Here is a 13,501-nt window from a genome sequence, read left to right as displayed (position 1 = left end):
ATAAAGACTTTTGTTCATATGCTAATTATTCATATTGACTATTGACATATTTGAAATAAAATTTTCTCTTTTATTTTACATTAGAGTCTTGTGATATGCCTGTATTTGAGAATTCTGTAACTAAGAATACCAGTACATGGTTTAAGCTCAATGACAAATTAGACTATGAATGTTTCATTGGATATGAAAATGAATATAAACATACCAAAGGCTCTATAACATGTACTTATTATGGCTGGTCTGATATACCCTCATGTTATGGTGAGTGCTATTTTCTCTGGAATATTTTTTATGAAAAAAAAAAAGAATTTATATGCTAAAATTAGAAATTCCTAGAATCTTCCTTATGATTTAATATAACCTATGAAAAAGGACTGTTTTGAAAGCCATTGAAGTTTATATTTGCATTTATTATTTCATTACATTCATTTATTTATCTTGTGTGTATACATGCATATATGTGTATGTTTATGGAGGTATGTATACTGCATTATACATGAAGGTGTCGGAGAACCTGTGGGAGTCAGCTCTTTCTTTTTATCATATATGTCTGAGTGTTTGAACTCAGGATTCAGGCTTAGAGGCAAGCACTCTCACTAACAGCCATCATTCTGACCTAATAATCTGTTTTTAAATAATATATTTATCAGTTGTATATGCCATCAGGTTATTATTTTAACAATTAGGACCCTGGATCAAGAAATTTTAAGTTTGAGAGTATATTGGACTACATACTGAGTTCTGTTTCCAAAAGCAAACAAACCCAAAATTTCATTAAATTAATGATTCCTTTGTGTGGCCTGGGTATATCATGTATCTTTTATTAGAGGACAATTCTTTTATTATTCAAGTTTGTAATTATGTAGACTAGGTCTCCCTATCAAAATTATGAACCGAAATATGAAGCTAGGCCATGAAAACTTGAAGGCTAGGAAGATGGCTCAGTGGTTAAGATCATGGACTGTTCTTCTAGAGTTTATGAGTTCAATTCCCAGCAACCACATGATGGCTCACAATGACCTATAAAGAATTCTGATGCCCTCTTCTAGTATGCAGGTGTCTATACAGATAAAGCAATCATACACAGAGTAAATAAATCTTTAAAAAGAAAAGAAAAAATAAATAAAAAAGAAAACTTGAACAGTGTGAGGGTAGAGGATAAACGACAATAAAGTTGAAAAACATATTTTTAAAAAACTAGTAGAAGATACTGAGAAATTTGACTTGCAGATTCAAGGATCCACTCAAATGTGGATTTCTACCCCTGTCAAGATGTCTTGGTAGGTAGAAATAGGACATTCTTGAAATCCAGGCCAGTCTGGGCCATGTAGGAATTGTGTTACAGCTCTGAAAGGAAATGCTTCCCCAATGGAGGTGCTGCAGCTATGAGTTTTCCAGTGCAGGTGTGATAGCACTGAAGGGAAAGGTACACTGTCAGCAAGGAGCCAAGAAAAAGCACAAAGTCACAGCAGAAATAACAAACCTCACACAAGAACTTTATTAGAAAAGACATGAGAAAGCTGTGTCTGCTCCAGAGTGAAGCAGCAAAGACAGCAGGAGTTTGATTTGTATAGGATATTTTGGGGGCCTAGGGGTTGCATATGATTTCAAGGGCACCTTAGATTGGTGGGTTTTGTTTTTGTTTTTGTTTCTGTTTTTGTGTTTGTTTTTTGTTTTGTTTTGTTTTTTTAACCAGGTCTCAGAACAAGCTCATTGATTGGTGAGATTTTGAGCTCATCTTGGATCATTTTGCCCCCTGTAGGAAGGAACTTGGCCATTAGCATCTCAAGGGACATAGCCATTATAGAGGTCTAGAGGTGGGGCTTGGTCACTTGTCTGACCTCAAGGGGCCTACAGTAAGGAGGTAGCTGCCTATGCTTGGCCAAAGTGCTACAGGAAACTGAGCAGGAGGCAGGTAAATATAAGATTTGTGTGGGGGTGGGAGTATGGAAGGGGTTGATAGTGTGAGTTTAAGAGGATGAACTTTTCCAGGGTGGGGTATGGTGAGATTTCAAGATGAACCCAGGGATTGGCGGGTATTCATGCTCAGGGATTAGTGGGGTTTCTGATTTAAGGATTGGTAGGTTTAGGTAGGATTTAAACCTGGAAATGAGCTCAGATCTTTTACTCTAAATGAAGATATCTCATAAACAGACAAATAGCAACAAGTGACTTACATATTAAAAAAAATCAAACTAAACAATTGGTGATCATTAGTTTCTCTCTGATTATAAGCAGTTCAAGATTATGAAATTGGGACATTCTATAATACAATACTAATATAGAATGTAAGGAAAGGGATATTAGTTCCACGACACAGTACTTTTTTTGCATCTAGGGTGGTCTGAGCTCCTTCCTTGCAGCTTTGCTTGTCTGAGTGATTCTCAGCAATCTAACTATCTTGGTTACTCTGGTAGGGAGGAGCCTGCTGAATCTGCTCAGTTTCAGGCACTCCCTGAAGCTATTTTGAATTGTTTACCTCCCTGCTTAAGGGGCTTCCCAGAAGGATGGAGTATTTTAATCTCAAAGAAACTGTTACCCAAAAATTTCCCATGGACTTTCAATGTCTCCAGGCCAGACAGGAAATGTGAATTAGAGGAGAGGAAATGGAGTGACTGAGATGGCAATGCAAACTGATATGATCAGATAGTGTTACATTACACACACACACACACACACACACACACACACACACACACACACTCACACACATGGGTATAACAGACATAATTTATGGACTGACACACTCTGTATAAATACAGTAACTGAGGAATGATTTTTTTCACTTTAAGACAGTATTATGGTATACTTAAATAATTTGAATAAAAGAAGCAAAAATATATAAACAAGATAGAACAAATCAAACAATAATTATAGCTGGTTGGATTGTGACATTCATTCTTTCCACTCGGAAAGAGCACACACTTAGACTCAATTCAAGTTTAGATTAAATGAATTTATTCTTACTGATAGCAGCACAGAAAGGGGTTAAGGGGAGCGTTTATAAAGTTGGATACCAAAAGGTGTGCATTACAATTATCTATGGAATCTGCAGCTGAACCAAAGAAAGCGTTTTAGTCTCCTCAATTGTTCATCTTTACCATTGTACACTAGTAAAACGACCACTTCATCCCTGTCTCACAAAAGCAAAAAACAAACTGTTAGATATCTTACAACAGGAATTCCAGTAACCCAAATTTCTTTTCTTTTTGTTTTCTTTACTTTTGTTTATTTTTCTTTTTACTTATTCTTCTCTCTTACAATATACCCCCACTGCAGCCTCCCTTCCCTCAACTCCTCCCATTTCCCACCATCCCTTCTCCACCAGACTCACTTCTCCTCCCTTCCCCTTCAGAAAAGTGCTTCTCGTTGATATCCACCAAACATGGCATAACAAAATGCAATAAGACTAGACACAAATCCTCATTTCAAGACTGGATGAAGTAGGATAATGTTCTCAAGAGCAGGCAAAAGAATTAGAGACATTTCCCATTCCCCCTATTAGGAGTCCCACAAAATGCCCAAGCTAAGCAACAGTCTGTATGCAGAGGACGGAGCACAGACACATGCAGGCTCTTTGATTGCAGCTCCAGTCTCTGTAGCCTCTATGATTCCTCCTTAGTTGTGTCTGTGGACCATATTTCCCTACTGTCCCCAGTTCACCCACAAAACTCATTCTATTGCCGCTTCCCAGGGGGATATCCTTCTTACTTAATTCACTTTCTTACTTAGCCTCCCTTGGTCTGTGGACTGTAGCATAATTATCCTTTACTTAATCTTTAATAACTACTTAAGCGTTCATATAATTTTTGTCTTTCCAGGTCTGGTTGCATTACTCAGGATAGTTTCTTTTTTCTAGTTCCATCATTTGCCTGCAAGTTTCATGATGACATTTTTTTAACAACTTGTGTAATATATCATTTTATAAATATACCACATTTTTATGCATTCCTCAGTTGTGGGGCATCTAGGTTTTTAAACTATGCAGCCTCTGGTTTCTGGACTTCAAGGTAGTGTCAGACATGGCTCTCTCTCACTGCATGGCTCTTAAACTGAACCAGTGGGGAGGAGGGTAAAGGGGACTTTCAGGATAGCATTTGAAATGTATAAGAAGTAAATACCTAATAGAACATTGGAGGAAAAAAAAACCTGAACCAATCATTGGTTTGTCATTCTCACAAATTCTGCAGCCACATCTTGGAGACAGAACAAATAGTAGGTTGAATATTTTATGACTAGGTTTGTGTCCCAATTCCTCTACTGGAAGTCTTGCTTGGTTACAGAAGATGGCTGGTTCAGGTTCTTTAAAACCCACTACTCAGAGTCTTTACTAGGAACATCCTTAAAGATTCCTTGGAGTTCCATTGAACTAACGTGCCATCTTGCCCCTGAAATGCCCCAAATTCTAGTCATCTCTTCCAAACTTTCTCACTCTACTCCACTTGATTCCTCCTGTTACCATCCCTTCAGTTTTGAACCAATCATTGGTTTGTCCCACCCCCATTTCCCTTCCTTTCCCCTCTCCCACATGGATAATGAGCATCCTTTACCTCCCATGAATATTTTCTTTCACATTCTAAGTGGGATCCTCATTGGGACCTACCGTCTTGTTTAACTTCTTAGGATCTGTGGGGTGTATCTTGGGTACCCAGTACATTTGGGCTAATAGCCACTTATCACTGAGTATATACCATTAATGACCTTTTGCGTCTAGGTTACCTTAGTCAAGATGATTTTTTCTAGTTTCACCAATTTGCCTGAAAATTCATGATATCCTAGTTATGAATAGCTGAATATCATTCTATTGTGTAAATGAACCATATTTTCTGTATCTATTTTTCTGTTGTGAGATATCTGGGTTGTTTACAGCTTTTGGCTATTATGAACATAGTGGTGCATGTTTCCTTATGGTATGGTAGAACATCTTTTGGTTATATGCACATGAATGGTATAACTGGGTCTTGAGGTAAAGTGATTTCCAATTTTCTAAGGAACCGCAAGATTAATTTGCAGAGTGGTTATGTAAATTTACAATCCCACCAACAATGGAGAAGTGTTCCCCTTTCTCCACATCCTGAACAGCATGTGCTGTCATTTGAATGACTTGAGAAGCCATTTTGGTTGGTGCAAGGTGGAATCTCATGGTTGTTTTGATTTGCATTTCTTTGATGACAAAAGATGTTGATTTTTTTAACTATCTTTTTTTTTTAACTGAACACAGTTTCTTTTCCCTCCAATCCTCTCAACTTCCTCAAACTTCACCTCTCCCCAAGATCCCCTGCCCTCTGCTTCCCTTTAAAAAATAATAGTCCTCCAAGAGACAATAGCCAAGCATGACAACACAAGATACAATAAGACAAGTTAAAAATCCTCTCATATTGAGGCTGGACAAGGCAACCTAACAGGAATAAAAGAGTCCCAAGAGCAGGCAAAATACTCAGATGTAAAACCACTCCCACTGTTAGGAATATCACAAAAACACCATGCTAACACTATAACGTATACACTGAAGACCTTGTGCAGATCCAAGCCTTCCTCTTCTTTGCTGCTTCAGTCACTGTGAGCACATGTGAACTTTGCTTAGTTAATTCAGTGGACTAGGTTCTCCTGGTGTCCTCCATGCCCTCTGACTCCCACAATTCTGCTCAAGTGGCATCTCTGTCGAATTCCCTGATCTCCGAAGGAAGGTACCCAATGAAAACCTCTAATTTAGACTCCCTCTTCTACTCCCATTGGCTGCCAGAGAAAGCCTATTTAATGACAACTTGGCAAAACACCCATTCTAGGTGTCTGAGTTGTCCAGTCTTTGGTTCCTGGCCATACAGTCAATGTAGAGCACAGTCATTCAAGAGATGATACAGTTGTTAAAGACTAGGCTCACTACCAAAGTGATAAGAGAAGCATTTTCTTAAAAAAAAAAAAAAAGAAAAGAAATTGATACAGTTTTGAGGAATATAATAAAGAAATATGGTGGAAATGTTTTAAAAAATTGAATCAGATTAGAGGAACAATTGCTACTAAGGAAAAATGAATGACTTTACAACAAAAGATATTCATTTATTCATTCAATATTAAATGTATAAAACAATATTTAGCTCATCCGGCCGGATCAGCGCCGGGGTAGCTGGAGCACAGGGTTGCCTGACACCCGCCAGCTACCCACGACCCCCGCCGCAGGATTTTGGGACTGCTGGTGAGTGGAACACAGCTTCTGCTCCAGTCCAATCATGCGGGACCTGAGACTGCTCTGGTTGGGGAGAGAGAAATCCGGCCTACATAGGGCCACAAGCCTCTTCCGGTCAGAAAAGCACCGGGGCAGCTGGGGCGCAGGGTTGGCTGACACTCGCCAGCTACCCACAACACCCGCCACAGGATCTTAAGACTTCTGGTGAGTGGAGCACAGCTTCTGCTCCAATCCAATTGCATGCAGGACCAGAGACTGCATTAGTTAGGGAAGCAGAAAACCGGCCTGAGTAGGACCACAGGCCTCTTCCGGCTGGACCAGCACCGGGGTACCATCAGCTATCCATGACCCCCGCCGCAGGATTTAGAGACTGCTGGTGAGTGGAACACAGCTTCTGCTTCAATCTTTAAACAGTGACAACAATAACAAATAACCCCAGAGATTACCAGATGGCGAAAGGGAAACGTAATAATCTTACTAACAGAAACCAAGACCACTCACCATCATCAGAACCCAGCACCCCCACTTCGCCCAGTCCAGGGCACCCCAACACACCTGAAAAGCTAGACACGGATCTAAAAGCATACCTCCTGATGATGGTAGAGGACTTCAAGAAGGACTTTAATAACACACTTAAAGAAATACAGGAGAACAATGCTAAACAGGCAGAAGACACTAAAGAGGAAGCACAAAAATCCCTTAAAGAATTGCAGGAGAACACTGCTAAAGAGTTACAAATCCTTAAAGAAAAACAGGATAACATAATCAAACAGGTAGAAGTCCTTACAGAAAAACAGGAAAACACATCCAAACAGATGATGGAAATGAACAAAACCATACTAGACCTAAAAAGGGAAGTAGACACAATAAAGAAAACCCAAAATGAGGCAACACTGGAGATAGAAACCCTAGGAAAGAAATCTGGAACCATAGATACGAGCATCAGCAACAGAATACAAGAGATGGAAGAGAGAATCTCAGGTGCAGAAGATTCCATAGAGAACATCGGCACAACAATCAAGGAAAATGTAAAATGCAAAAAGATCCTAACTCAAAACATCCATGAAATACAGGACACAATGAGAAGACAAAACCTATGGATAATAAGAGTGGATGAGAATGAAGATTTTCAACTCAAAGGACCAGCAAACATCTTCAACAAAATTATAGAAGAAAACTTCCCAAATCTAAAGAAAGAGATGCCCATGAACATACAAGAAGCCTACAGAACTCCAAATAGACTGGACCAGAAAAGAAATACCTCCCGACACATAATAATCAGAACAACAAATGCTCTAAATAAAGATAGAATACTAAAAGCAGTAAGAGAAAAAGGCCAAGTAACATATAAAGGCAAGCCTATCAGAATTACACCAGATTTTTCACCAGAGACTATGAAAGCCAGAAGATCCTGGACGGATGTTATACAGACACTAAAAGAACACAAATTCCAGCCCAGGCTACTATACCCAGCCAAACTCTCAATTAACATAGATGGAGAAACCAAAGTATTCCACTACAAAACCAAATTCACACATTATCTCTCCACGAATCCAGCCCTTCAAAGGATAATAACAGAAAAAAACCAATACAAGGACAGGAACCACGCCCTAGAAACAACAAGAAGGTAATCCCTCAACAAACCTAAAAGAAGACAGCCACAAGAACAAAATGCCAACTTTAACAACAAAAATAACAGGAAACAACAATTACTTTTCCTTAATATCTCTTAATATCAATGGACTCAACTCCCCGATAAAAAGACATAGACTAACAAACTGGCTACACAAACAAGACCCAACATTTTGCTGCTTACAGGAAACTCATCTCAGAGAAAAGGATAGACACTACCTCAGAATGAAAGGCTGGAAAACAATTTTCCAAGCAAATGGCATGAAGAAACAAGCTGGAGTAGCCATTCTAATATCTGATAAGATTGACTTCCAACCCAAAGTCATTAAAAAAGACAGGGAGGGACACTTCATACTCATCAAAGGTAAAATCCTCCAAGAGGAACTATCAATCCTGAATATCTATGCTCCAAATACAAAGGCAGCCACATTCATTAAAGAAACTTTAGTAAATCTCAAAGCACACATTGCACCTCATACAATAATAGTGGGAGACTTCAACACACCACTTTCACCAATGGACAGATCATGGAAACAGAAACTAAACAGGGACACAGAGAAACTAAGAGAAATTATGAATCAAATGGATCTGGCAGATATCTACAGAACATTCTATCCTAAAACAAAAGGATATACCTTCTTCTCAGCACCTCATGGTACCTTCTCCAAAACTGACCACATAATTGGTCACAAAACAGGCCTCAACAGATACAAAAATATTGAAATTGTCCCATGCATCCTATCAGATCACCATGGACTAAGGCTGATCTTCAATAACAAAATAAATAATAGAAAGCCAACCTTCACGTGGAAACTGAACAACACTCTTCTCAATGATACCTTGGTCAAGGAAGGAATAAAGAAAGAAATTAAGGACTTTTTAGAGTTCAATGAAAATGAAGCCACAACATACCCAAACTTATGGGACGCAATGAAAGCATTTCTAAGAGGAAAACTCATAGCTCTGAGTGCCTCCAAAAGGAAACTAGAGAGAGAACACATTAGCAGCTTGACAACACACCTAAAAGCACTAGAACAAAAGGAAGCAAATTCACCCAAGAGGAGTAGACGGCAGGAAATAATCAAACTCAGGGGTGAAATCAACCAAGTGGAAACAGGAAAAACTATTCAAAGAATCAACCAATCAAGGAGCTGGTTCTTTGAGAAAATCAACAAGATAGATAAACCCTTAGCCAGACTCACTAGAGGGCACAGGGAAAGCATCCTAATTAACAAAATCAGAAATGAAAAAGGAGACATAACAACAGATCCTGAAGACATCCAAAACACCATCAGATCCTTCTACCAAAGGCTATACTCAACAAAACTGGAGAACCTGGATGAAATGGAGAAGTTCCTAGACAGATACCAGGTACCAAAGTTGAATCAAGATCAGGTTAATGATCTAAACAGCCCTATATCCCCCAAAGAAATAGAAGCAGGCATTAATAGTCTCCCAACTAAAAAAAGCCCAGGACCAGATGGGTTTAGTGCAGAGTTCTATCAGACCTTCAAAGAAGATCTAATCCCAGTTCTTCACAAACTATTCCACAAAATAGAAACAGAAGGTACTCTACCCAACTCATTCTATGAAGCCACAATTACTCTGATACCTAAACCACAAAAAGACCCAACAAAGATAGAAAACTTCAGACCAATATCCCTTATGAATATTGATGCAAAAATCCTCAATAAAGTTCTTGCTAACCGAATCCAAGAACACATCAAAACAATCATCCATCCTGACCAAGTAGGTTTCATCCCAGGGATGCAGGGATGGTTCAATATACGGAAATCCATCAATGTAATCCAGTATATAAACAAACTCAAAGACAAAAACCACATGGTCATCTCGTTAGATGCGGAAAAAGCATTTGACAAGATCCAACACCCATTCATGATAAAAGTCTTGGAAAGATCAGGAATTCAAGGCCCATACCTAAACATGATAAAAGCAATCTACAGCAAACCAGTAGCCAACATCAAAGTAAATGGTCAGAAGCTTGAAGCAATCCCTCTAAAATCAGGGACTAGACAAGGCTGTCCACTTTCTCCATACCTATTCAACATTGTATTGAAGTCCTAGCCAAAGCAATTCGACAACAAAAGGAGATCAAAGGGATACAAATTGGAAAAGATGAAGTCAAAATATTACTTTTTGCAGATGATATGATAGTATATATAAGTGACCCTAAAAATTCCACCAGAGAACTCCTAAGCCTGATAAACAGCTTCGGTGAAGTAGCTGGATATAAAATTAACTCAAACAAATCAGTGGCCTTTCTCTACACAAAGAATAAACAGGCTGAGAAAGAAATTAGGGAAACAACACCCTTCTCAATAGTCACAAATAATATAAAATATCTTGGCGTGACTCTAACTAAGGAAGTGAAAGATCTGTATAATAAAAACTTCAAGTCTCTGAAGAAAGAAATTATAGAAGATCTCAGAAGATGGAAAGATCTCCCATGCTCATGGATTGGCAGGATCAACATTGTAAAAATGGCTATCTTGCCAAAAGCAATCTACAGATTCAATGCAATCCCCATCAAAATTCCAAATCAATTCTTCAACGAATTAGAAAGTGCAATCTGCAAATTCATCTGGAATAACAAAAAACCTAGGATAGCAAAAACTCTTCTCAAGGATAAAAGAACCTCTGGTGGAATCACCATGCCGGACCTAAAGCTCTACTACAGAGCAATTGTGATAAAAACTGCATGGTACTGGTATAATGACAGACAAATAGACCAATGGAATAGAATTGAAGACCCAGAAATGAACCCACACACCTATGGTCACTTGATCTTCGACAAGGGAGCTAAAAACATCCAGTGGAAGAAAGACAGCATTTTCAACAAATGGTGTTGGCACAACTGGTTGTTAACATGTACAAGAATGCGAATCGATCCATTCCTATCTCCTTGTACTAAGGTCAAGTCTAAGTGGATCAAGGAACTTCACATAAAACCAGAGACACTTAAACTTATAGAGGAGAAAGTGGGGAAAAGCCTTGAAGATATGGGCACAGGAGAAAAATTCCTGAATAGAACAGTAATGGCTTGTGCTGTAAGATCGAGAATTGACAAGTGGGACCTCATGAAACTACAAAGCTTCTGCAAGGCTAAAGACACCATCAATAAGAGAAAAAAACCACCAACAGATTGGGAAAGGATCTTCACCTATCCTAAATCAGATAAGGGACTAATATCCAATATATATAAAGAACTCAAGAAGGTGGACTCCAGAAAGTAAAATAACCCCATTAGAAAATGGGGCTCAGAACTGAACAAAGAATTCTCACCTGAGGAATACCGAATGGCAGAGAAACACCTGAAAAAATGTTCAACATCCTTAATCATCAGGGAAATGCAAATCAAAACAACCCTGAGATTCCACCTCACACCAGTCAGAATGGCTAAGATCAAAAATTCAGGTGACAGCAGATGCTGGCGAGGATATGGAGAAAGAGGAACACTCCTCCATTGTTGGTGGGATTGCAAGCTTGTACAACCACTCTGGAAATCAGTCTGGCGGTTCCTCAGAAAATTGGACATAGTACTACCGGAGGATCCAGCAATACCTCTCCTGGGCATATATCCAGAAGATGTCCCAACCGGTAAAAAGGACACATGCTCCACTATGTTCATAGCAGCCCTATTTATAATAGCCAGAAGCTGGAAAGAACCCAGATGTCCCTCAACAGAGGAATGGATACAGAAATTATGGTACATTTACACAATGGAGTACTACTCAGTTATTAAAAAGAATGAATTTATGAAATTCCTAGCCAAATGGATGGACCTGGAGGGCATCATCTTAAGTGAAATAACACAATCACAAAAGAACTCACACAATATGTATTCACTGATAAGTGGATATTAGCCCAAAACTTAGGATACCCAAGATATAAGATACAATTTGATAAACGCATGAAACTCAAGAAGAATGAAGACCAAAGTGTGGACACTGTGCACCTTCTTAGAATTGGGAACAAAACACCCAGGGAAGGAGTTACAGAGACAAAGTTCGTAGCTGTGATGAAAGGATGGACCATTTAGAGACTGCCGTATCCAGGGATCCATCCCATAATCAGCTTCCAAACGCTGACACCATTGCATACACTAGCAAGATTTTGCTGAAAGGACCCAAATATAGCTGTCTCTTGTGAGACGATGCCGGGGCCTAGCAAACACCGGAGTGGATGTTCACAGTCAGCTATTGGATGTATCACAGGGCTCCCAATGGAGAAGCTAGAGAAAGTACCCAAGGAGCTAAAGGGATCTGCAACCCTATTGTTGGAACAACATGATGTACTAACCAGAACCCCGGAGCTCTTGTCTCTAGCTGCATATGTATTGAAAGATGTCCTAGTAGGCCATCAATGGAAAGAGAGGCCCATTGGACTGCAAACTTTATATGCCCCAATATAGGGGAATGCCAGGGCCAAAAGAATGGGAATGGGTGGGTAGGGAAGTGGGGGGCGCTATGGGGGACTTTTGGGATAGCATTGGAAATGTAATTGAGGAAAATATGTAATAAAAATAAAAAAAAAAGAAATATAAGAACCTATAAATCCCTAAAAAAAAAAAAAGAAACCTATTACTTTGTACTTTGTATACTGACTTAAATTGTCCATAAAAAGTAAAGACTAAAGTGCCTGCTGTTCAAACAAGAGGACCTGAGTTCAAATCTCCCACACTTACATAAAAGCTAGGCACAGCAGCCTGGGCCTGTATGGAACTCTGGTGCTGGAGATATTCAGGATTCCTGGAACTTGCTGCCCAGCCAGCCTAGCCTGAGCAATTAAGAAAGTAAAAGAAATCCAATCACTAATCTATGATTATGTGTTCATGCTGTGGCTGTAATAGAGGCTAGTATTTAACCATAAAAAGTTCATTGCCTTTTGTGAAAAAAAAAAAAAAAAAAAAGAAAACACGGAAAGACATGGAATGTCTACCTAGGGCCACACTTGCCCACTGAGGTACAGGAAGAGGAAAAATAGCAGTGGTATAGAGTGACAGCAGGATCCTATCTCTAGCATCCTCACTCATATAGGCAAACACTCTTGGGGAGACCCCCAAATGGCCAGGATGTGAGGCCAATGCTTGTTCTGACCCCTGCTCCTGTAACAGAGAAGACCTTATGAGCTGTGATACAGACTTGAGCTGCATCCCAGAGATAAAAAAAGATAGTTGGGGGAGTGCAGAAGAGAGTCCTGGAGAAGTGACATGAAAATTCACATCATGGCATTTAAAAGATTAACTCAAGGCCACTTAGAGAAATGACTGCCGAGCAACCAGAATGGTGAGAGCTGAGACTTGGGCACAGGGATATGGAAATCCCACAGGATTTGGGGAGCCTAGTGCTCTGGGAAACTGCGACATCAGGAGAGGTTAGAAAGGTATTGCAGGGCAGACTAGCCCCAGTGCCAGGAGCCATTAGGCGATGTGGCTAGTCTAGACCAAGATGTGTGCCAAGTGTAAAACGCCTTCCAGATTTTGGAGACTCAGTGGGAAGAGAAAAAGTTAAATATTTTTATATTGTTTGCCTGTAGAGATGATAATATTTGGGATATATTTAGCTCAATAAAATATACTGTTAAAATTAATGTCACCTGTTTGTTTTTACTATGTGAAAGTGGCTACCAGTTAATGGCTGGTATTTGGTCTCCACAGGCCACCAC

At 39.4% G+C, this 13,501-nt stretch overlaps 1 protein-coding gene across 4 annotated transcripts in view; it reads left to right on the top strand.

Moving 5' to 3' along the window:
• LOC110288641 (complement factor H-like) overlaps positions 1–13,501 on the top strand; it is a 77,697-nt gene that overhangs the window by 52,961 nt on the left and 11,235 nt on the right. For 3 of the 4 annotated variants that reach the window (XM_085841654.1, XM_085841656.1, XM_085841659.1), the window contains exon 5: positions 85–261. The exons of the other annotated variant lie outside the window; for it this stretch is intronic. In XM_085841654.1, coding sequence (XP_085697780.1) covers positions 85–261 — 177 coding nt within the window. The remainder of the gene's footprint in view (positions 1–84; positions 262–13,501) is intronic. 4 annotated transcript variants of the gene reach the window in all.

The sequence above is a fragment of the Mus caroli genome, unplaced genomic scaffold (assembly GCF_978045245.1).
Source record: "Mus caroli unplaced genomic scaffold, Mus_caroli_1 scaffold_1, whole genome shotgun sequence".
In the NCBI taxonomy this organism is placed as follows: Eukaryota; Metazoa; Chordata; class Mammalia; order Rodentia; family Muridae; genus Mus; species Mus caroli.
This window is presented reverse-complemented; position numbering and strand designations above follow the sequence as displayed.